The sequence below is a fragment of the Canis lupus genome, chromosome Y, assembly GCF_048164855.1.
Source record: "Canis lupus baileyi chromosome Y, mCanLup2.hap1, whole genome shotgun sequence".
In the NCBI taxonomy this organism is placed as follows: domain Eukaryota; kingdom Metazoa; phylum Chordata; class Mammalia; order Carnivora; family Canidae; genus Canis; species Canis lupus.
The window spans coordinates 6,591,499-6,614,011 of NC_132877.1; the positions used below are offsets into that span (position 1 = coordinate 6,591,499).

The window sequence follows — 22,513 nt, forward strand, 5'->3', positions numbered from 1 at the left end:
AGGGAATTTGGCTGATTTTGTTCAAGAAAAAAATTTTTTTTTTTTAATTTGGGGGGATCCCTGGGTGGCGCAGCGGTTTGGCGCCTGCCTTTGGCCCAGGGCGCGATCCTGGAGACCCAGGATCGAATCCCACATTGGGCTCCCGGTGCATGGAGCCTGCTTCTCCCTCTGCCTGTGTCTCTGTCTCTCTGTCTCTCTGTCTCTCTCTCTCTCTCTCTCTCTCTCTCTGTGACTATCATAAATAAATAAAAATTTAAAAAAATATATTAAAAAAATAATAAAGCACACTATTAAAAAAAAATTTTTTTTTCAAGTGTCACATCTTGAAACCAGGAATGAGGGTTTCTAGCCTGGAATAGATTCAAAACATGTGTTCTGACAACAGAGTTGGATACTTAAGGACCCTCACAGATTATAATCTCTGAATCTAGGTGTTTTCTGTGACTGCACACTAGCCCTTTCAGAAGTCTGTGCTCGTATATTTGGTTTTGGGTCATCTGTGAGTGGAGCCTATTAATCTGTTCTCTACATAAATGACTTATCAGGCTCTCTAATTTGAGTTCTTTGCTGTTACCGTCCAAGTATCTACAAGCAAAAATAAAACCCAAAGGAAGCAAATCTTTTTATCCATCTGTTAAGACAATGAAGAAATAACATTCATCTGATTTTCTAAAGTAGTTGCTTTCCCCACGTGGCATTAGAATCACAGAAGAGAAACACCTGGGTGGCTCAATGGTTGAGCGTCTGCCTTCAGCTCAGAGCGCGATCCCAGGATCCTGGAATCAGGTCCCACATCGGGCTCCCTACAGGGAGCCTGCTTCTGTGTCTGTGTCTCTGCCCCTCGCTCTGTGTCTCTCATGAATAAATAAATAAAATGTTAAAAGAAAAAAAAAAAGAATAATCACAGAAGAGAGAGCCTATTTGGGCTTGGCACAGAGAGAAAAGCTTCCGTGGAGATGTTGCAGTAAGGAGATGACTGAATCGAAAATGGTTCAGGCCTCCTACCCTCCCACGAGGTGATTCTGCAAGACACAAAAGTGGGACAGCTCTCTCCATCATCCCTGGCGTGTCTGCTTATTTGTTCAGTCGATGTTGTTTGCATGCTTAGAAACTGGGATAGGACAACCAGACAGCTGCTAACCTACAGGGGTTCACCGTCTAGGAAGTCCCGTGGTAATCTGGCACCTCCCAGGAAAGAGTAGGCGATGCCATTATTCCTGGTGTTCCTGCTGTTTGAAATGTTTCCTGAGTGTTTCTGTCCACTCATTAGCGAATGGGTCAGTTGATCGGTCGATTACGTCTGTTGAGCGCTCATGCCTCGCCCATCATCTCCTTTTCCCACCTCATTTGGCTTGGCGGGGGTGGGGTGGGGGGGGTGGGGGGGGCTGTGTAGATAGAAGAGCTTTCTGCTTGTACCTCGCCAAGGTGATGTGTGTCTATTGGGGATTCCCTGGGGGACGAGAAGAGCAGTGGAGATGCCAGGGACTCATCCAGGACACTCATGTTTGTTGTGGTGCGAGTGTCCCGTGCATTCCCGGCCACCGGGGTCGTCTGAATGCCTACTCCCGTGGCTGCTCTTCGGACTGCCCGGCTGGTGCTGGTGCGTACACCATGCTTTCTTTCTTTCTTTTTTTTTTTTTAAGAATTATTTTTTCATGAGAGACACACAGAGAGGAAGAAAGAGGCAGAGACACAGGCAGAGGGAGAAGCAGGCCCCACGCAGGGAGCCCAATGTGGAACTCGATCTCGGGTCTCCAGGATCACACCCTGGATTGAAGGAGGCGCTAAACCACTGGGCCACCCGGGCTGCCCCGCCGTGCTTTCTAGCAGACGATTCTACACTTCACAACATCACTGCTGTCGACGCCCATCAGCAATGGATGTGTGCTCTCTCAAACTGTAAACACTGGCCTCCACAGTCCTTCATGGCAACCTGGCTCCATTTGGAAGGCAACTCCTCTGCGTTCTACCCAGTTGTCCTTGGAGGCAGTTTTGCTCTGTGCAAAAGTGGGCTCTGGGTCTGGCTTTGCAACCTCCACTCACAAGTACTATTCTTACACCGTCTCCAGTACACCAGCCACCCTATCCATTGCTAACGTCAACATAGGCTGGTTTTGTGAATGGCATGAGTTAGTATTGTTTGTGATTTTTTTTTTTTTTTAAGATTTTCAGAGAGTGAGCAAGACAGAGCACAAGCAGGAGGAGTGGCAGGCAGAGGGAGAGAGAAGCAGGCTCCCAGCTAACCAGAGAGCCCGGTGTGGGGCTCGATCCCAGGACCCCGGGGTTATGACCAGAGCCAAAGGCAGACGCTTAAGCCACCCAGGAGCCATAATATTGAAATGACAGGAGGAAACACCTGAGTATCACCCTCCAGAGGAAGCTTGCTCTTCATCTCTCTGTTGTTGAGTCAGTTCCACGGCGCAGAATTCTGGTGGTACGGTTGTAGCACAGTGCCCTGCAGCAGCCTGCCACGGCGATGCCCTTCCCTACGTGGAGGTCAGGGCAGCCCTGCACCAGCTGTGCGGCACAGTGGTGTGTAGTGTGATGGGAAGGGAGTTTGGGTGGTGTTGGTGTCTTAGGGACCTGCGCTCAGATCTGCTCCACCACAGCTGGCCCTTTCCTCTTGGGTGCCCAGTGCAGCATCTGACTGGTAGGGACCAGCGCACGGAGCCTACCACCCCGGGGGCTTCCATCTGCCTCTGCCTCACATGGTGACACCCCCCACCCTCACCCCTCGCGTGGTGTGGCCTGTGATTCACCTTAACAGGTGAGGAAATGAAGCTTTTTGGCACACTGTTTGTTGCCTGATGTACTTTGGAAAGAAGGACCCTGTATACGTGTTACTTAGGTCATCCACGAGATGGACATGTTTTTCTTTTCCTTGGTGAAGATGATCGTTAACCCTGTTTGCAAAGCAGCAGTGAATTACTGATTACAGAGCAGTCTAAAAATGTTTAGGTGTGTTGGGAACGTTCATGTGCAAAGTTATTTCACTGAGAACCTAACGAACAGCCTGCAGCTTTGCTCTTTACCATTCTGCCTAGGGACCAAAAGCCACAAATGCACCTGGAGGTTTACTGGGCTTTCAGGTGATGGTGTGACACGTGTAAGCTTCACTCCTGAGGCCCCGGAGAAGAGAACCTGGTGCCCTGCCCTCCGTGGAGGCGCTCACAGCCCAGTGAGGAGAGCGGAGACCATGAACCGTGCAGTCACTGGAGAGTGACACGAGGCCCGTGCTGGGGGCGACCTCCAGGAGCCCAGGGACTGTGTGATCGGGAGCAGAAAATTGCTACCCAGAGAGGGAAATCCAGTGCTGCCACAGGACTCCTCTTGAACAGATGGAATCTGGAAATAAAACCGCCACCTCTCAGATATGGAAACCGATTTAGACACAGGCCTGGCCGGCTCCATACCCAGATCAAAAATGTAGATGTGACTTAGAACAGTGTTGGTGGGATTTCCAGAGCATTCTGTGTCTGTATGTGTATGTGTGTAATCTTTTTCCTTTTGGCCCTTTGGTCCTTTCTGCCCTGTCACAGGCTGTTTGGGCCACTGAGCAGCATTCACCAAGGTGGGTTTTCCTCTTCAGATTTGTTTTGTTTTGCTTCGTTGCCCTGTTGGAGACCTTTCACCTCCCGTTGCCCCCACCCCAGCCAGGCCAATAGGAAAGAACAGCACGGTGCTGGGCTCCAGCCCCAGATGGGGTTTGCAGGGCTCCCGGGGGTGTCCCCGCTGCTTACATAGAGCCTAGAGCCGCAGAGCTGCAGCCAGGCCTCCCTCCTCCTGGAGCTGCGCTGGAGCTGCTCTGTTCTCCTTGGTAACATGTGATTAGCATGTTCTGCGTGACAATGAGAAGCCTAAGCTGCATATCAATTGCTGGGACTCTGGAATGCAGCTGCCTTTTCAATTTTCCTTTGTATGGCTTGACTCAGCTGCTCCAGTGTATACCTAGGAGCAAATGCTTGGATGCTGTTGCTGGCACATCCTTAAGATATCTTATTTTCTTTATTTCACCATTGACTTTATACTTGAAAAGGTTTTATTTATTTTATTTTTTAAAAGATTTTATTTATTTTATTTATTTAGAGAAAGGCAGAGACTCGGGCAGAGGGAGAAGCAGGCTCCATGCAGGGAGCCAGACGTGGGACTTGATCCTGGGTCTCTAGGATCACGCCCCGGGCTGAAGGCAGCGCTAAACTACTGAGCCACCCAGGCTGCCCTGCCCGAAAAGTTTTTTTTAAATGGGGGGATATGCATACACAGAGACTGGCAGATACACATCAAAGACATGCAGAGCATAGACACACGTGCAACATACGCGGTGCACACATACATACACACATGTACTGCGTCGTCACTTGGAACCTATTAGAAACAGATTGGAACATGACCCTTGCAGGACCCCAGATTCCCACTTGTGGTCCTCCTTGTCCTTGTGACCCTGATTTCCTCACTGGAGTAATAAAAACCAATTAGTGGTTTTATGGCTTTGGCTTTGTAAGTTTGGTGGCTGGGAGAAGGAAAGAAAAAATAAGGGAATGGAAACGTGTCGCAGAAAGTGCTGTGCTAACGTAAATCTAACTGGAGTGCGGCATCAAGGTGGAGCACAGTGAACTCCATTCTAGAACAAGGAGAGACTGAGCAGTGTGCACACCACCCTGAGGGAACTTAGTGCCCTGCGGTCCTGCAAAGATGCCCCATCAGGAAGACAGGAAGGAGCCCGTGGGACCTTCTACCTGAGAGAAGCTGGGACCTACCCCTTGGGCAGACTCTGCAGCCGGTCTTTTGCTCCAAGTCCTCCTTTCACATATGTGAGTTCTCTTCTGTTTCTGGGCAGATCTCAGCACATCCTGCCTAAAACTCTGCAAATAGAGCTCTTTTTTAGTTAACATATTAAATGTGCATCCAGATGGCCAAAAGCACTTAGAGTTAAGCAATAAATTATAGCTAATTTAATTAGCTGTTTCTATGAGGTGGTGGATATTTTCGAAATAAGTGGTACCAGGTGCCCTCGTGAGGATCTGTGGATACTGTATTTCAAGCGTTTTGTAGGAGGAGAAAACATTCAAGCGTGGCTCGCTCTTTGAACTGAAGTATTGGGGAGGCACTTGTGAATGGTCATGAATGAGGTTTTACAGTCTTACCAGGCACAGTGGCCATTCCGTCACAGCAGGACAAAGCTGTTACTGCGAGGTGGAGGTGGGACACCGGAGCCCTGAGTTCTGCTTCTCAGAATGCGTTGTCAGCGTGTTTAATAGCCATTCAGTAACCACATGGCTGCTTGACTGTGTTCTCTAAGCATCCATTGTTATGTTCAGGTTATTTTGAAAACTTCTAGTTTCTCTTAGTGTGTACTGATATGTATTTTTTTTTTTTTCTTAAATGCCTAGCTTCCTGGAATGGGGTTAATATTTTAAGTTCTTATGCTTGGCCATTTTGCCACCATGTGTTTCCTAAGCTGAGGCAGTGTGTTCAGCATCTTAGAAGCAGAAACCAAAGCTGCCTTCTCTCTGGGTCCTGCTGGGACTGGAACTCCTCTGCCCTCCCCCAGATACAGAGGGCTTCCAGCTTCTAGGTGGGGCAGGGTCCAGCTCTGTGTGGCCCAGGGTGGGGGGCTGGGCCCCAGCTGGCTGACAGTGGGGAAAGGGAAGGGAACTGGGTATGGTCTGGGTTCTGCTCTCCAGCATCCCCTGAACCCAGAGGGGCCCATTCTTCTGAGGACATGATCAGAGGGACATGCACAGGGCAGTGCACCTGCAGGCCAGCAACCTGGGTGGGCTTGGGACATCTGTAGCACCCAGGCCTGGCATCACGATGTCCCAGGACACAGGCATGCTCCTGGGTCTCAAAGAGGATACTGGAATGAGGCTCCTTCCCTAGTGTCGGGGTGGGGGTGGGGGAAGCTTTATCTGATTTGTTAGTTAGTAGGTTACATCTCTCATGGGTGCTGGTGCTCCACCTGCTGGTTCTCTGGTTGCCGCCCATCTTAGAGTTCCCTTTAGCAACTGCACAGTTGTCTCCCGGTGCAAAACTGCCCCTTCCTGAACAGAAGATTCCATCAGAAGCTCATTTTAGGACTTTGTCAGGTCAGGTGGAACCGTGGGTTGGCAAAGGCATGGCCTGCTGCTTTATTGCAAGTTTGGTACTTGTTAGCTCCGGAGCGTTGGCTATAGCACAGATAACCACACGCATGAGCACACCTGTGGGAGTGTTTTGTGGGGACCTTTCTGTGTCTGTGTCTGTGCATATTAAATACTTGCATATGTGCATAAAAAGTGAACATAGAACTGGAAACAGAACAGTATGGAAAGATCAATGAACCACTGGCAGTGCCTGAAAGTCTTTGTTTTTCTCATTTTTAATAATATGCTACTGATTTTAAAGGTTTGATCAATAAGTGGATTTGTAGGGACGCCTGTGTGGCTCAACGGTTGAGCGTCTGCCTTCGGCACAGGGCGTGATCCTGGAGTCCCACATCAGGGTGCCTACATGGAGCCTGCTCCTCCCTCTGCCTGTGTCTCTGCCTCTCTGTCTCTGTGTCTCTCATGAATAAATGAAATCTTTAAGAAAAAAAAAATGGATTTGTAGCTCATGTTAGAAAGTTCTATCTCTTTGCATATGGCAATTTTCCAACATAAGCCACATAAAAATACTGTTGCAACACAAAATAAGTATTTTTGAATATAGCCATATGAGAATTTTCACCAACATTGTTTTTGTTTTGTTTTGTTTTTAAAGATTTTATTTATTTATGAGAGAGACACAGAGAGGAGAGAGAGAGAGAGAGAGGCAGAGGGAGAAGCAGGCTCCATGCAGGGAGCCCGATGTGGGACTTGATCCTGGGTCTCCAGGATCAGGCCCTGGACTGAAGGCAGTGCTAAACCACTGAGCCACCCAGGCTGCCCACCAACATTGTTTTTAAAAATCTTTGTGTAAGTTTTTTTGCCCCAGAATGCAACTTGCATGTACATGTATGTGTGTGTATATCTTACATGTGTGCATGTGTTTTTAATACTTCCCATCCTGTGATATGACATGCCAACATACCACCTGATGTTGTCCACTGGCTGTTTGGATTGGGTATCTTGCATTACAAATTGCAGTGGAGACAGGTGTCAGAAAACGTATATCGATTTAATTCCTTAAAATAATTTAAGAAGGTTATCAAGATCTGGTTCTAGTCCTGTTTGCAGAAAAGATGTTACTTGGAATCATTTGCTCATTTTTATACTTTCTTCCTCTAGACAAGCAGATGATGCCCAGTGTCCAGAAGACAGTACAACAGCACAGCAGGACTTCCAGAAGCCATCCCAGCCCCCTAAGCCATCTCCCGCCTGGGAAGCTCCAGAGGTGCCCCAGGAGGCCCGCAGCCGAGCGGGGACTCTACCTCGAGATTACAGATACCCAGAAGAGACGCTCCACCCAGGACCACAAGTGCAGAGCGCCCCCTCAGCCCTGCACACTCGAGGGCAGGACCCAAGGCCTGTGAACACTACACCACTCACCAAGAAGCCAGCCCCACAGAGGCCGCCACCGCCCAAACGTGAACCCAGGCCATTCAAGGGCCTGGCCGGTGGCACACCTGTGGCCACTCACCTAGGAGCCCCCAGCAAGTCCCTTCCACCACCGTCCCCAGAGGCCCTGGAGGCTTGTGTGGACCGCTTGTCTCTCTCCCACATCCCCTGTGCCTCGGTGGAGAAGCTGAGCAGCACCCAGCCTGAAGACAGTTTGAGGGCCGCTGGTGAGCACAGCAGGCAGCATGTAGATGAGCACACAGCCTGTCCTAAGCGTGAAGCTCTGCTCCCGTCCAGATTCCGGCCCCTGCACATGTCCACCATGGAGACCTCACGCTCACCTTCTCCTCAGTTCGCTCCCCAGAAGCTGACAGACAAACCTCCCCTGCTCATCCAGGATGAGAATTCCACAAGGTACCACACTGGGACGGTGGCCCTGTGCCCTTCCCCTTTCATGAGCTCCAGCGGGAGGTTTTTGGTGCATCTTTCCTGGGTGGTATCCGATGGGTACCTTGCTTCAGCTCGACACAGTGGATTTTCACTTGCTCCTGGGGACTAAGTCCGGGGTGGGGAGAGAATCCACAGTTCCAGTGGTCAGTTGGATTTTGAACTTGGTGGAGGGCTGTTCTGTTCCACAGGAGCAAGGGAGATGTAATGGAGGTGGTGACTATCCCCTGTCCCTTTCACCCAGGGCCAGCATTTAGATACGCAGCACCCACAGGCATCTGTGCACAAGGGCTATGTTTTCCCCAAGCACCTGTTCGTAATCAGAATCCATTTTATTTTATTTTATTTTATTTTATTTTATTTTATTTTATTTTATTATTTTATTTTATTTTTTAAAGACTTTATTTATTCATGAGAGACACACACAGAGAGAGAGAGAGAGAGAGAGAGAGCAGAAGCAGGCTCCATGCAGGGAGCCCGATGTGGGACTCAATCCCAGGACTCCAGGATCACGCCCTGGGCCAAAGGCAGGCTCTAACCCGCTGAGCCATCCAGGGATCCCCAGAATCCATTTTAAACTAAGCATGAGACTTGCAGGAGAAATTGATGTTTTTCATAATGTCCAGTATTTCCACTCTCTTTTTTCTTTCTTTTTTTTTTTTAAGATTTTCTTTATTTGTATGAGAGAGAGGGAGCACAGGGTAGAAAGAGGCAGAGGGAGGGGGAGAAAGAGAGTCTCAAGCAGACTCCATGATGAGCATAGAGCCCAACTTGGGGGTCAGTGCCAGGACCCTGAGATCTTGACCTGAGCTGAAACCCCAAGAGTCAGCCATTTAACCAATTATGCCATCCAGGCACCCCTCCACACTGGTTTTGTTGGGGTTTTTTTATTGCATTTTTATTTATTTTATTAAAGATTTTTATTTAATTATTAGAGCAAGAGCATAAGCAGGGGGAGCGGCAGAGGATGAGGAAGAAGCAGACTCTGCTGAGCAGGGAGCCTGATGCAGTGCTCGATCCCAGGAGCTGAGGGCAGATGCTCAATCGATGAGCCACCCAGGCGCCCCCACGCTGTTCTTTACCTTATGTGAAGAGCCAAGCTGGTACACACATTTAATTAAAGCAGACGAAACATGTGTTATATTGCATGGTGCTGCTGTTAGAAGTGCAGGCATGGGATTGTCTATCATGGCCATTGAGACAGTGATAAGTGTCATCCAACAGGGACTGGCCAGTCAAGAGCACTGACTGTTTACTGTTTTCCTCCTCCCTGAGTGCCTTTGAAGAGCTGAGAAATGGAAGAGGTGGAGAATTTTCCTCTTGTTCTCTAGACCAGTGCTTTTCAACCTGGGGGAAGGCAGTTTCACCTCCAGGGACATCGGGCTTTGTGGAGATGTTTTAGATGTCACAGCAGAAGAGGGAGTGTTGCTCCCGGCATCTAGTGGGCAGAAGCCAGGGTTTCCCACCACATCACTTGGGCCATGTCCCTGGTGGTAGAAGTGCTCATTCTCCTTTCTCTCCCTCTCTCTTTCATGATTAAATAAATTAAAAAAAAAAAAGGGCAGCCCAGGTAGCTCAGCAGGTTAGTGCCGCCCTCAGCCTAGGGTGTGATCCTGGAGATCCAGGATCGAGTCCCACGTTGGGCTCCCTGCATGGGGCCTGCTTCTCCTCTGTCTCTCTCTCTTTCTTACATGATTAAATAAAATTTTTTTAAAATATTAAAAAAAAAAAAAAAAGAAGTGCTCAGACAGCTAGATTCTGGTCGGTATCTGGACCCATTGCCAAATTTGCCCTCCCTGTTCTGCCCTAGAAGTGCGGTGAGGCAGATGGTGGCCGTGCCGCCTTCGAAAGTTGCTCCCCAGGAGATCGCCCGTAGTGCTCTGAATTACTCCCCATTCGCCCGGGTGTTGTCTGCCGCTACACCATGGTGTGAGAGCGTGGAATCCCAGGGCCCCGCGGGCCCAGCCCTGCTGTGTGTCCACGCTCCCCCACCGACGGTCAGTAAGGAAAGCGAGCCTGGGCCTGGCCTTCCTCCCCTGCCTGTCGTTTGAGCTCAGCTCCAAGATACTGTTCTTGCCCGGCCCTCTGCGGACTTTAATTTCCTGAGTACGAGCTGCTCCCCTTCTCTCCTTCTCTGTCTGGTCTCCCCTTCTTCCAGTTACCCCTGGATCACGGTGCGCGTGTGCCGGCTGCCTGCTGGAGCTCGGGCCAGGGTGCGGGGCAGACTCCCGCCTTTGCTCACCTTTTGAGCAATTCCTGCGTGCCAGGTGCTGAGAGCTGCAGCCGGAATGCAAAGCAAAGGAGGTGCATGCTGCTGCCCTCCTCACTCAGGAATTCCAGAACAGGCATTCATGCCCAAAAAGGGGGCGGGGGCATCAACTCCTGTCCTAAAACTAGGTTAGCTTACTTTTTTTTTTTTTTTTTAAGATTTTATTTATGACACACACACTCAGAGAGAGAGGGGCAGAGCCACAGGCAGAGGGAGAAGCAGGCCCCATGCAGGGAGCCTGATGTGGGACTCGATCCTGGGACTCCAGGATCAGGCCCTGGGCTGAAGGCGGCGCTAAACTGCTGAGCCACCCGGCGGCCCTGGATTAGGAATTGATACGATCCAGTTGTGGTAAGGTCTCATCTGCTGTGTTTTACCCCTGATTTTGAAGTAAACATTCATCCAACTTTTCCGGTGTAGAAGTCTGGACACTTTTCTAGAGGAGAGAGCATTTATGCTTAGAAAGGACCAGGAAGAGATGCTTTGTTGGAAAGTATATGTCGGTGTGTGAAGGACTTGTTCTCATTGTGTTCTTTTTTCCATGTCTTCCTGCCCTGGAAATCATTTCTCCACAAGTGCAGGAAAATAAATACGGGCAGACTTAGAAGTCAGTAATAGAGCCTGGCTGGCTCAGTTGGGAGATCATGGGATTCTTTTTTTTTTTTTTTTTTTTTTTATTCATGAAAGACACACAGAGAGAGAGGTAAAGACATAGGCAGAGAGAGAAGCAGGCTCCACACAGGGAGCCAGATGTGGGACTTGATCCAGGGACTCCAGGATCATGCCCTGGGCTGAAGGCAGACGCTCAACCTCTGAGCCACCCAGGTGTCCCAGATCATGGGATTCTTGATCTCAGGGTAATGAGTTCAAGCCCCACACTGGGTGTACAGCTGACTTAAAAAAAAATCAGGGTGCCTGGGTGGCTCAGTCACTAAAGTGCCTTTGGCTCAGGTGATGATCCTGGGGTCCTCAGATTGAGCCCCATGTTGGACTCCTTGCTTAGAGGGGAGTCTGCTTCTCCCTCTTTCTCCCTCTGCTCCAACCCCCCCCATTCTCTCTCTCTCTCTCCAATAAAAAAAATCTTAAAAAAAAAAAGAAATAAATAATAGGTGGTCCAGGTTTCTAAGTGTGGAATGAAAGGAATGAAGAGGGGTTCTTGTTTCTCTGTCTTTGCTTAAATAAAATGCCAAAAGTTTCCTTCTGAAGTTTAGCACATCTAAATGGTATTTTCCACCAAGCTCGCCTTTTAAAATTTCTTCACAAAAAAGGCATTGGGGGGACTGTACGTGAATACTTAGATAAAACATCTAGTAATTTCTACTGGAGGAGAGAAGACAATACGAAATTATTTTAGCCTGTACACTGCAGTAAACGGGAAAAAACACACTGTGTTCCCAGCCACCAGTTAAAGGGCGGGGGATGGGGGGGAGCATTTAATATAGAGCACTGGAACGTTCCTTGTGCTACACAAAATTTGGTCTGTTAGCATCACACTGTAGAGTGATTTATTTTTTTTTTAAGATTTTACTTATTTATTCATGAGAGGCAGAGAGGGAGGCAGAGACACAGGCAGAGGGAGAAGCAAGCTCCACACAGGGAGCCCGACGTGGGACTCGATCCCAGGACCCCGGGATCACGCCCTGAGCCAAAGGCAGATGTTCAACCACTGAGCCACCCAGGTGTTCCTGTAGAAGTGATGTTAGGCCCACTAAGTTAGAAACAAGTTTGGAGTTTTGGCTTTGTGGTTTTCACTTGTTTTTTCCTTCCCTTCTGGGCACCAGCAGGTGGCTCTCTTTATCTAATCCGTCCTTTAAAAGTACTTGAAACGGAGGGCACCTGTGTGGCTCAATCGGTGAAGTGTCTGCCTTCTGCTCAGGTCACAATCCCTGGGTCCTGGCATCAAGTCTTGCGTCAGGCTCCCTGTTCAGCGAGGAGTCTACTTCGCCCTCTGCCCTCTGCCCCTACCTCTGCATGCTGCTCTGCCTACTTGTTCTCTCCGTCTGTGTCAAATAAATAAATGAAATCTTTATTTTTTTTTAAATTTTTTTAATTTTTATTTATTTATGATAGTCACACGGAGAGAGAGAGAGGCAGAGACACAGGCAGAGTGAGAAGCAGGCTCCATGCACCGGAAGCCCAACGTGGGACGATCCCGGGTCTCCAGGATCGCGCCCTGGGCCAAAGGCAGGCACTAAACCACTGTGCCACCCAGGGATCCCTAAATGAAATCTTTATTTTTATTTTTTATTTTTTTAAACAGAAAATCTTTTTTTTTTTTTTTAATTTTTATTTATTTATGATAGTCACACACAGAGAGAGAGAGAGGCAGAGACACAGGCAGAGGGAGAAGCAGGCTCCATGCACCGGGAGCCCGATGTGGGATTCGATCCCCGGTCTTCAGGATCGCGCCCTGGGCCAAAGGCAGGCGCCAAACCGCTGCGCCACCCAGGGATCCCTAAATGAAATCTTTAAAAAAATTTTAAATACTTGAAACAGATTTTTGTCCCAGTGGCCCTGGTCCACAAGGTCCCTGGGGTGCAGTCCAACGAGGTGTAGCTGAGGGCATCCACAGTGTGCAGGGTTCCTGGATGAAGCCCCATCACATTGACCAGTTCCGTGTTCTCTCTGTCCTGTGGGGTGCACCCCAGCTACTCTCACTGGGAAATGTTTTTTATTAATCTTTCTTTCTTTCTTTTGAAGCAAAGTATGTGTGAGCAGGATTGAGGAGGGGGAGAGGGAGAGAGGGAATGTTAAGTAGACTCCACACCCAGTGCAGGGCTCCATGTGGGGCTCGATCTCACAACCCTGAGACCAAGACCTGAATGAGCTGCCACCACCACCACCACCCCCTTTTTTTTTTTTTACAGGAAAAGTGTGTCCTTAGTGAATCACTTAAATACTAATGAAAGCAAAGTGTCCTGTCTTTGCCGCCAGATCCATATGTGGCTGGTGTGAAAAGCCATGTGAAGCATGGCTGGCAGTGCTGAGAGGTGGCAGGCAGGTGGAGGGTGACACCCAGGGCACACACCACAGGAGGAAGCTTCAGGTTGGGGCCGGGGGATGGGTGGAGTTCAGTGTCTACTCAAAACACGACCACTCTTTCTAGAAATCTTCCCGTGGCCCAGACCCACACAGGCCCCCGTGGGTGTGCGCCGGCCCTGCTTTGAGCATTACAGAGGCTGTGAGGATAGTTCGTGAAAGAAGCCTAATAAGTGTTGCAGGCTTCCCGACCAAACAAAGCATAACTAAAAAGAAAATGTAACTTGTTAACATTTGCACTATTATCAGCAAGAAAATGAGCTTTAAACCATTGCCTCTCAGCCCAGGGATACACCCTTAGGCTTCTCTAGGTAGGTGGGTGTGGGGGTGACTTTGAAAATGGAATCTGGGTCCGGAAACAGGGCCTCTTCCACCTCCATTCCCTGTCCTGGGCCGTGTGATCCTAGAGGCTCCTTCCAGCACGTTCTCCAGCCGTCCGGGGAGGCGAGGGACCAGCCGGTTGCCATCCCTGGTAGCACCCTGTGCGGGGCTCACTGTGTGTTTTCAGCAGATGGCTCTTCCTTCTCTTCCCAGAATTGAGCGGGTGATTGATAACAATACCACGGTGAAGATGGTGCCCATCAAGATTGTGCACTCGGAGAGCCAGCCTGAGAAGGAGAGCCGCCAGGGCCTGGCCCGCACCGCCGAGCTGCCCGCGCTGCCCAGCGGGCTGGAGAGAGACCAGATCAAGACGCTCAGCACGTCGGAGCAGTCCTACTCACGCTTCTGCGTGTACAGCCGCCAGGGCGCTGAGCCCGAGCCGCAGCCGCCCAGCACCCCAGCGCCCCCCACCAAGGACAGCGGGGCCTCTCCTTCGGGGCTCAGCTACGTGAAGGCCAAAGAGAGGACAGCTGAAGACCTCAAGTCAGAAGAGCTGGCCCGGGAGATTGTGGGGAAGGATAAGTCCCTGGCCGATATCCTGGACCCCAGTGTGAAGATCAGAACCACCATGGACCTGATGGAGGGGATCTTCCCCAAAGACGAGCACCTCCTGGAGGAAGCCCAGCAGCGGAGGAAGCTGCTCCCCAAAATCCCCTCTCCTAGAACCACGGAGGAGAAGTAAGTACACTTGTCTTCAGTTCTGCAGCTTGCCCGTGCGTGCTTCTGCCCTCTTGCCCTCTTAGGCTTAAAAGGGCAAGAGGCTTATCTGTAGATTTCTTTTCATGATAACTTTTGGGGGGCAGATTTCCATAAGCCCTGCCCGGTGCTTTCCAGCACATTTTGGTTGTTTTGTGACCCTCCCAAAGGAGCCACTAAGGCCCCTTCCTGGGGCTGCCAGCTTTGGGGCCTGGCAAAGATGTGAAAATACCACAGCTCCAGTGCTGTCTTGGCTCAGGGCCACTGTGATTCGGAGTGATGCCCACAGGCTCCTTTCTCAGAAGACAGCGCTTCTTAGCTGGGACATCGTGTCCCTCCAGGGGATAGCTGGCAATTTTCTGATGCGTTTTTAGTTGTCATATCTGGGAGGTAGTCCTGGCATCCTGTGGGTGGAGACCAGGGAGGCTGTCAACACACTACAGTGCTCAGGACACCCTCATAGCAAAGAAGCACCCAGCCTCAAATGTTAATAATGAAGATTGATGATGATGATGATGATGATGGAGGATTTCTGTTCCTGGTGATGGAGCGCAGTGAGTGGATTACGTGGCCGCTGGTTTGGTAGGCATGTCCTTTGCACACTGTCTCATTCACATTTGCCCACACCGGTGTGTGTGTGGTTATGTTTGTCCTGTTTGTTTACGCTCTGTCCATCAGCACCCTTACCTGACAATATGTGAGAGTGCCGGTGAAATGCAGCACAGAAGTACAAAGGGAGCAGACATGGCTGCAAGTAAAAAGGTGCATGTTGCACTTGGGGTCCCATGGCCCCACTTACACAGAACTGTGCACATCTAGTCCTTGTAGATGTGAGGCTTCTGGCGAAAACCATCCCTCTGCTCTCTTCCCTCCTGGGGGGAGATTTTTAGACATCTCTGCTTATTTGGCTTTTTCCCCTTTTTAAAAAGCTGCATTCTGTAGACTTTAGGAGTGTCCATTTGGCAAATATTTTCTAGTTGTAACATTGTCACCTACTCCCCTTCCCCCTTTGGCTTTCTCATGCCCCTGGCTATCGTCTTTTGGTTAGCACCACTGTTAGCATGTCACAGGGCAGGCTGTGGGCTGGAAGGGGGCCTCTGTACCTATCGTCTCAGCTGATTGAAGTGCTGAGTTTTTCCCCAGGAAAGAGGAGCCAAGTGTGCCAGTGGCCTTGTCCCTTGCTACCAGTTCCACCTATTATAGTACATCGGCCCCCAAGGCCGAGTTGCTGATTAAGATGAAGGACCTACAGCAACAGCAGGAGCCAGAAGAGGATTCGGGGAGTGACTTGGACCATGACTTGTCGGTGAAGAAGGTAGGAAAGCCCACTGTCAATGACTGCATGTTCGTAGGTAGGCAGGGGGAGCTCGTCTCTCTGCTCCCAGCGTGGGCCCTGCTCCACATGTCCAGGGGCATGTGCATTTAGCTTTTGTGCAGGACGATGATGTTTGGGGCAATAGCGTTAAGTCCTTTGTAGTTAAGCCTACTATTCTAAAACTGGGCCTTTTCCTGATTTGCCATCTTTGTATAATAAGATCCAAGGTCATATTAAGTGGGTACTAGTCTCATTCAAACTTCAACTTGATATGACCCTTGTATCCCATTTAATTTTTTTTTAAGATTTATTTATTTATTTATTTATTTATTCATTCATTCATTCATTCATTCATTCATGATAGACATAGAGAGAGAGAGGCAGAGACACAGGCAGAGGGAGACGCAGGCTCCATGCCCGGACCCCATGGGACTCGATCCCGGGACCCCAGGATCACGCCCCGGGGCCAAAGGCAGGCGCCAAACCGCTGAGCCACCCAGGGATCCCCTTGTATCCCATTTAAAATCTAGGGACTTGGGGCGCCTGGGTGGCTGTCAGTGAAACATCTGCCTTCAGCTCAGGTCATGATCTCAGGGTTCTGGGATGGGAGTCCTGCAACAGGCTTCCTGCTCAGCGGGGAGCCTGGTTCTCCCTCTGCCCCTCCCCCATGTTTGTCCTCTTGCTTTCTCTTTCTCTCTCTCTCTCTCAAATAAATAAAATCTTTTTAAAAAAATAAGTAAAAATAAAATATAGGAACTTAATTGTGTGCCCTCCACCAAGTCACATGTTCTCTTTGAATATCAAGTTCCAGTACCTGTAACCAAATGATCATAATCCCAACAGTGGTTATAAAGTGCTTTGTCAACCAAAAAGTATCATTTGTTAACTCAAAGAACTCCTTAGGCATTTGGGGGCGTAACAGGAGACAAAACAGAATAGAGCCCTCCCTGACCCGAGGGGAAGCTTGTGTTCAGCCAACATAAAAACACCCATACAATACAGGGTCAGCACGCTATGGACTGTGGGCCAAATGTGGCCCACCACCTGCTTTTGTAAATATTGAAATACAGCCACATAGATCCATTTCTGTATGCTCTCTGGTGGCTTTCACACCACAGCAGCAGAGGTGAGTGCTTGCACCTGACCGTGTGGCCTGTAAAGTCAAAAATCTTTACTGTCTGGCCCTTTATGGAAAGATTTTGCCAGCCCTTAACATAGTACATTGGATGGTAAGAGAATGAAAACAGAGTGAGGAGTGGAGTGAAACAAAGGAATGTGATTACAGAGAGGGCCCCAATGAGCTGATTACCGAACGGTGACCTGGGGTGCTGCTGTGTGAGGGGTAAGCCCTGAGGGTGCCTAGGGGTGCTGTGGGGACAGGGACCAGCCCGTGCTAAGGTCCTGACGTAGGAGCCTCACGATGTGTTGAAGAAGCAGCAGGGGCCAGGGGCTGGAGCTGTGTGGAAGAGGAATGGAGGATTGGAGATGAAGTCAGAATGAGGTCAGGGACCAGTGAGTAGTCATGAGGTCATAGTAGGGACAGAATTACCGCTATCCGTGTCAGTGTCATCACTACTATGTTAGCTTGAAACCTTCATGATGTGTCAGCACGCCAGATCTGTGCCAGCTAGGTGCTGCTTACCTGTTTTTTTAATAGGAAACCCTCAGCATTAAAGGGATGAAGAAATTGCCAAAGAAGGTCTGTCCCAGAGGACACCACATACTGTTTATCCCCAGGGCCTGGAGCTGGTTTAAATGCTACCAGGAAGACAAAAGGAGGGAACCAGCATTTTGTGAATGTTTTCCTATGCTTAGTACTTTGGAAAAGAGCTTTCATTAAAAAATACTTTTTTTTTTAACAAAAATCTTTGCAAAAAATTATGCTGGAAGTCTGCTTCTGTCAGTAGTGGTTTAAAAATGCTGCTGGTTGATTTCAGATATAATAGAAGAAATACCGTGAAAATTACTTTCAGTGTTTTGGGAAACAGTACCTTTTTTTTTTTTTTTTTTTTAGATTTTATTTATTTATTCATGAGAGAGGCAGAGACACAGGCAGAGGGAGAAGCAGGCTCTATGCAGGGAGCCTGACGGGGGACTCGATCCCGAGTCTCCAGGGTCAGGCCCTGGGCTGCAGGTGGCACTAAACAGCTGAGCCACCCGGGCTGCCCAACAGTAGCTTTTTGATTAAAGGAATCGAAGGAAATGATTAGCATTTTGGTCCTGGGACTTCTAGAGGCCCTGTATCTGGCTTAGGGTTGCATTTTTTGTTTGTTTGTTTAATAAAGAATCAAAAATGTTTTTACTTATTCTCATAAAAGTAGAAGAAATGTACATTGGTACATTTCTAATTCCATCCTCACCCTAGATATAGGTGACTGTGCTCTTCCCGACATGCCCTTGTTTCTCCTGCTGTGATGAATTTGGGGCACAGCATGCCCTATGTGGCACTTTCTTTTTTTTTTTTTTTTTTTTTTAAGATTTTATTTATTCATGAGAAACAGAGAAAGGCAGAGACACAGGCAGAGGGAGAAGCAGGCTCCATGCAGGGAGCCCGACGTGAGACTTGATCCTGGGTCTCCAGGGTCAGGCCCTGGGCTGAAGGCAGGCACCCTGAGCTGAAGGCAGGCGCTCAACCACTGAGCCACCCGGGCTGTTATGTGGCACTTTCTTGTTTTGCTTTTGGGAGGCACGAGATGCTGGGCCACCGCCTCCTTTCCTGTGGCTGCTTCAGGATTGAGAGGAGTCCCTATGAATTGAATTTACCGCCTGACAGCCTGCCCCCGCCCCACCCTCCATGATTAAGCTCTTAAGCCAATGGACACATTTTGTTCAAAATGTACCTGTTGAACAATTTCACCATAAATGGCAAATGCTATAAATCACAGTTCTGTGCAGTGTCAGTGACTCAGGAATCCTGGTTTTTGGCTTGATTTGACAAAGGTGACTGCTACCCTTCTTTCCACTACCCACAAATACACTGTGCCCTGTGCTTGGGCAAAAGTGTGCACAGGGGCAGAAGAGGAAGTGAGCGCTGTGAAGGTGTACCTGATGGGCCAGGTGTACCTTCTAGACACCGTGGGATTTGGGGTCTAGAACAGCAAGAGTACCAGACATTCCACGGTGACCTGGGCTGTCATGATCACAGTTATTGCTGCGTGCTCACGGAGCCGAATCGAGTGACCCCATGCGCTAGGGAAGACTAAGGACATAGGCAAGAGAATGAAGGGCCCTTCACAGGGAAGCAGGTAGGGAATTCTGGTGTCTCGTTGAAGGCATCACACTGGGAAGGCTGAATGTATTTTTTATACCTGGGGCGGCCCAGGCACACTGCTCAGAAGGCGCCCTGCTTGAGGCGTGGGACTCTTCAGGAGAACCAGACCAAACACACTCATTGGTCAAAGTCTGGAATCTGAGAGGGTTATGGTTTCTCCCTAGAGCCAAGAGGTGGGCAAAGAAGGCCCAGAGAGAAAAGACTTCATTTCCCCCACGGAGTGGGACAGAAGTTAGGTATGTGGGGACCAGCAGAACAGAGGTGAGAGGCAACAGTGCAGCTGCGGCGAGACCCGGGGGCTGGCCTCTGCCACCACTCACCCCTATAACCCAGGCCTCCCCGAACGCCGCGTGCTGCAGAACAGGCGCAGATGAGCTTGCCTGAGGTTCCTCTGTGGTGGGCTAGGCCTCCTGCACCCGGGCTGCTGCTGAGAGGGATTGATGCGTGTGCCTCCTGGGTCAGGCCTTGTCCCAAGATCTTTGCAAGTCCACGTCTGTGCTGCTTATAATGGCCCTTTAAGGAAGAAGGGGAGGGTGTTTCTAATAAAAACTTATGTAAGGCATATAAAGGAATCAAAGGAATTTGGGCTCCTTCCAGAACACCCAGTTTCAAGTTAGCTCAGCTGATACTACAGGTTTGAAGGCACATTTTCATGCATTGGCATGAAATCGTTGTTATGGTAATTGCTAAAGAATAATGACACTGAAGAATTACCAGGAACACTGGCTAGGGCTCCTCATACATCCACAATCCTCTGAATTACTTGAGGTATTCATTCAGCCTAGGGTTGGCTTCAGGCAAGAACTTGGAAAGTTCTCCATCCCTATAATCTGTTTTGTGCTTTTCCATAAAGTAATGAATATCTGCAAAAGAGCCATCTTAGCTGTGGCATTCGAAGTTGATTTAAACCATCTCGCCAGATAAGTTGGATACACGGACACACAGATAGGCAGGCACAGGCACACTCAGATTCCCACGCTCGGAGACAAAACATCAAAGTAATGTAGATGCATACAGTTTTAAGTGACTGAGGAAGAAAATGTCTTCGCATCCTGAGCAGCTGGAAGCTGACCTGAAAAAACCACTGAGTCAGGGAAAGCATCTGCCTTCAGCTCAGGTCATGATCTCAGGGCCCGGAGTTCAAGCCCCATGTCAGGCTCCCCGCTCAGTGGGCAGTCTGCTTCTCCCCAGCTGTCTCTCCCTCTCTCGTTACCTCAAACAAAATAAAATCTTTATAAAAAAAAAAAAAGCCTAAAGCAATTTATAAATTCCATGTGGTCTGTCTTAAGAGAAAAACCATGCTGATTGATCAGCATTGAGGACAGCTGTCCTTTAAAACGGCTTCCCATTGGGACGCCTGGGTGGCTTAGTGGTTGAGCGCCTGCCTTTGGCTCAGGTCGTGATCCCGCGGTCCTGGGATCGAGTCCCACGTCGGGCTCCTTGCCTCTCCCTCTGCCTGTGTCTCTGCCTCTCTATCTGTATCTCTCATGAATAAATAAATAAAATCTTTTGAAAAAATAAAACTGCTTCCCATTGTAATCTGCCGGCTGTCTAGGGGCGCTGATAAGCCTGAGGCACATTGAGCCAAGAAGAGGCAGTGCTCTGATGAATCCTGTGCCTTTGAGGTCTGGGGGGTTATTTATTTTTTTTAAAGATTTTATTTATTTATTCATAGAGACAGAGAGAGAGAGAGGCAGAGACACAGGCAGAGGGAGAAGCAGGCATCATACAGAGAGCCTGACGTGGGACTCAATCCAGGGTCTCCAGGATCACGCCCTGGGCTGCAGGCGGAGCTAAACCGCTGTGCCACCGGGGCTGCCCTGGGGGGTTATTTTTATATATGTGTATGCACACACAGATGCTGGATGGAGATTCTCTGTCAGTGCTTCATCCTGAGACAAAACTGCCGTGTGATCAGCTCATTCCAAGTGTGCAGTGCTGCGCTAGCAGTTCAGTGTGTCCTTCCTGCAGGCCGCCATGGGTGGACCTAATGGCAGAAACATGTCCGTGATCATAAGAAAGTAATTTTTTCCAGGGCGGGGTTCACACATTGTACTTCTTTAGAGCCATCCCTATAACTCTTCCCAAATATAACAAAGGAGGCAGCTAATCTTGCCACTCAAGTCAGATCATATGGCACCGCTTCACTTCACGAGGGTGGACAATTTATAGGTTTTATTTTTTATTTTTGACCTTTAAAAAATAAAGATTTTATTTAATTATTTATTTGACACACAGGGAGAGCACAAGCAGGGGGAGTGACAGGGAGAGGGAGAAGCAGACTCCCTGCTGAACAGGGAGCCCAACATAGGGCCTGATCCCAGGTCCCCAGGATCATGATATGAGCCAAAGACTGACGCTTAACCCACTGAGCCACCCAAGCACCTCAAAAATAATCATTTAAAGGGCTAGTGGGAAAGGAGAATGGGGAGTTCGTATTTAACGGCCAGAGCTTCAGTTGGGGATCATGAGAAAGTTCCAGAGACTAGTAATGATGACGGTCATACAGCACATATACTTAATGTCACAGAGTGTTGCACTTAAAAATGGGTAAAATGATCATGTTATATATATTCTAAATAAATAATATATATAAATAATATATATATTTAATTTAGAAATATATATTAATATATTAATATGTTGATTATAATATATAAATATGATATATTAATTATATAAATATTGATATATTATATCATATATAAATATATTAGTATATTAATATGATATATTAATTATATATTATATTAATATATGTTATGTTATATAATATATATTTTATATTATATATTATATGTATAATATATGTAATTAATTTAGAAATATATATATATATATGTATATTTCTAAATGCCAGTGACTTAACCAGGAGCTGTTATCCTTCCCCTGGTCTTATAAGTCCTCTGTTGTTTGATGCAAAGTAAACCTTTACCCCATTCAGCTGAATTCCACACAGGTCACTTATCTCAGAGCATGGGAGCGGTGACCACGGCTGCAGATGCCAGCTTGGGGCCGTCCTCATGGGTGTTTGCATGCCACCCTGTGTCCCCACAGCAGGAACTCATTGAGAGCATCAGTCGCAAGCTGCAAGTGCTTCGGGAAGCCCGGGAGAGCCTGCTGGAAGACATCCAAGCCAACAGCGCCCTTGGGGACGAGGTGGAGGCCATTGCCAAAGATGTCTGCAAACCCAACGAGTTCGACAAGTTCCGCATGTTCATTGGGGACCTGGAGAAAGTGGTCAACCTTCTGCTGTCGCTGTCCGGCCGCCTGGCCCGAGTGGAGAATGCCCTCAATAATTTGGACGACAGTACTTCTCCTGGTGATCGGGTAGGTACCTCGTGTCCGATCTGGACGTCAGCGCGGCCTGTGAGCATTGTGCACAAGGTGTCATAAGGTCACGCCGTGAAGCCACACACAGTTCTCTAGCAGCCCATCCCGGGCTCTCCCTCTCTTTCTGGTAACTGAGACAGGTGCTGCCGCGGGGTACAGGGGCCAGAGCGCCGTCATCACTGGACCGCTGGGCTGCTGTGATCCTTGGGAGGAGCCGTGGCTGCTTTGTGACATCTTTTCATCTGTCC

General features: G+C 48.8%; 1 protein-coding gene across 5 annotated transcripts in view; it reads left to right on the forward strand.

Annotated features, from left to right (window-relative positions):
• Positions 1-22,513, forward strand: part of LOC140629110 (protein Shroom2-like) — a 143,135-nt gene that overhangs the window by 115,446 nt on the left and 5,176 nt on the right. For 3 of the 5 annotated variants that reach the window (XM_072818556.1, XM_072818558.1, XM_072818560.1), the window contains 4 exons: positions 7,245-7,928; positions 13,804-14,328; positions 15,490-15,661; positions 21,990-22,262. In XM_072818556.1, the coding sequence (XP_072674657.1) occupies positions 7,245-7,928; positions 13,804-14,328; positions 15,490-15,661; positions 21,990-22,262 (1,654 nt within the window). Of the gene's footprint in view, positions 1-5,995; positions 6,087-7,244; positions 7,929-13,803; positions 14,329-15,489; positions 15,662-21,989; positions 22,263-22,513 lie in introns of those variants that run through there. The other 2 variants (XM_072818561.1, XM_072818557.1) reach the window with 2 other exon arrangements.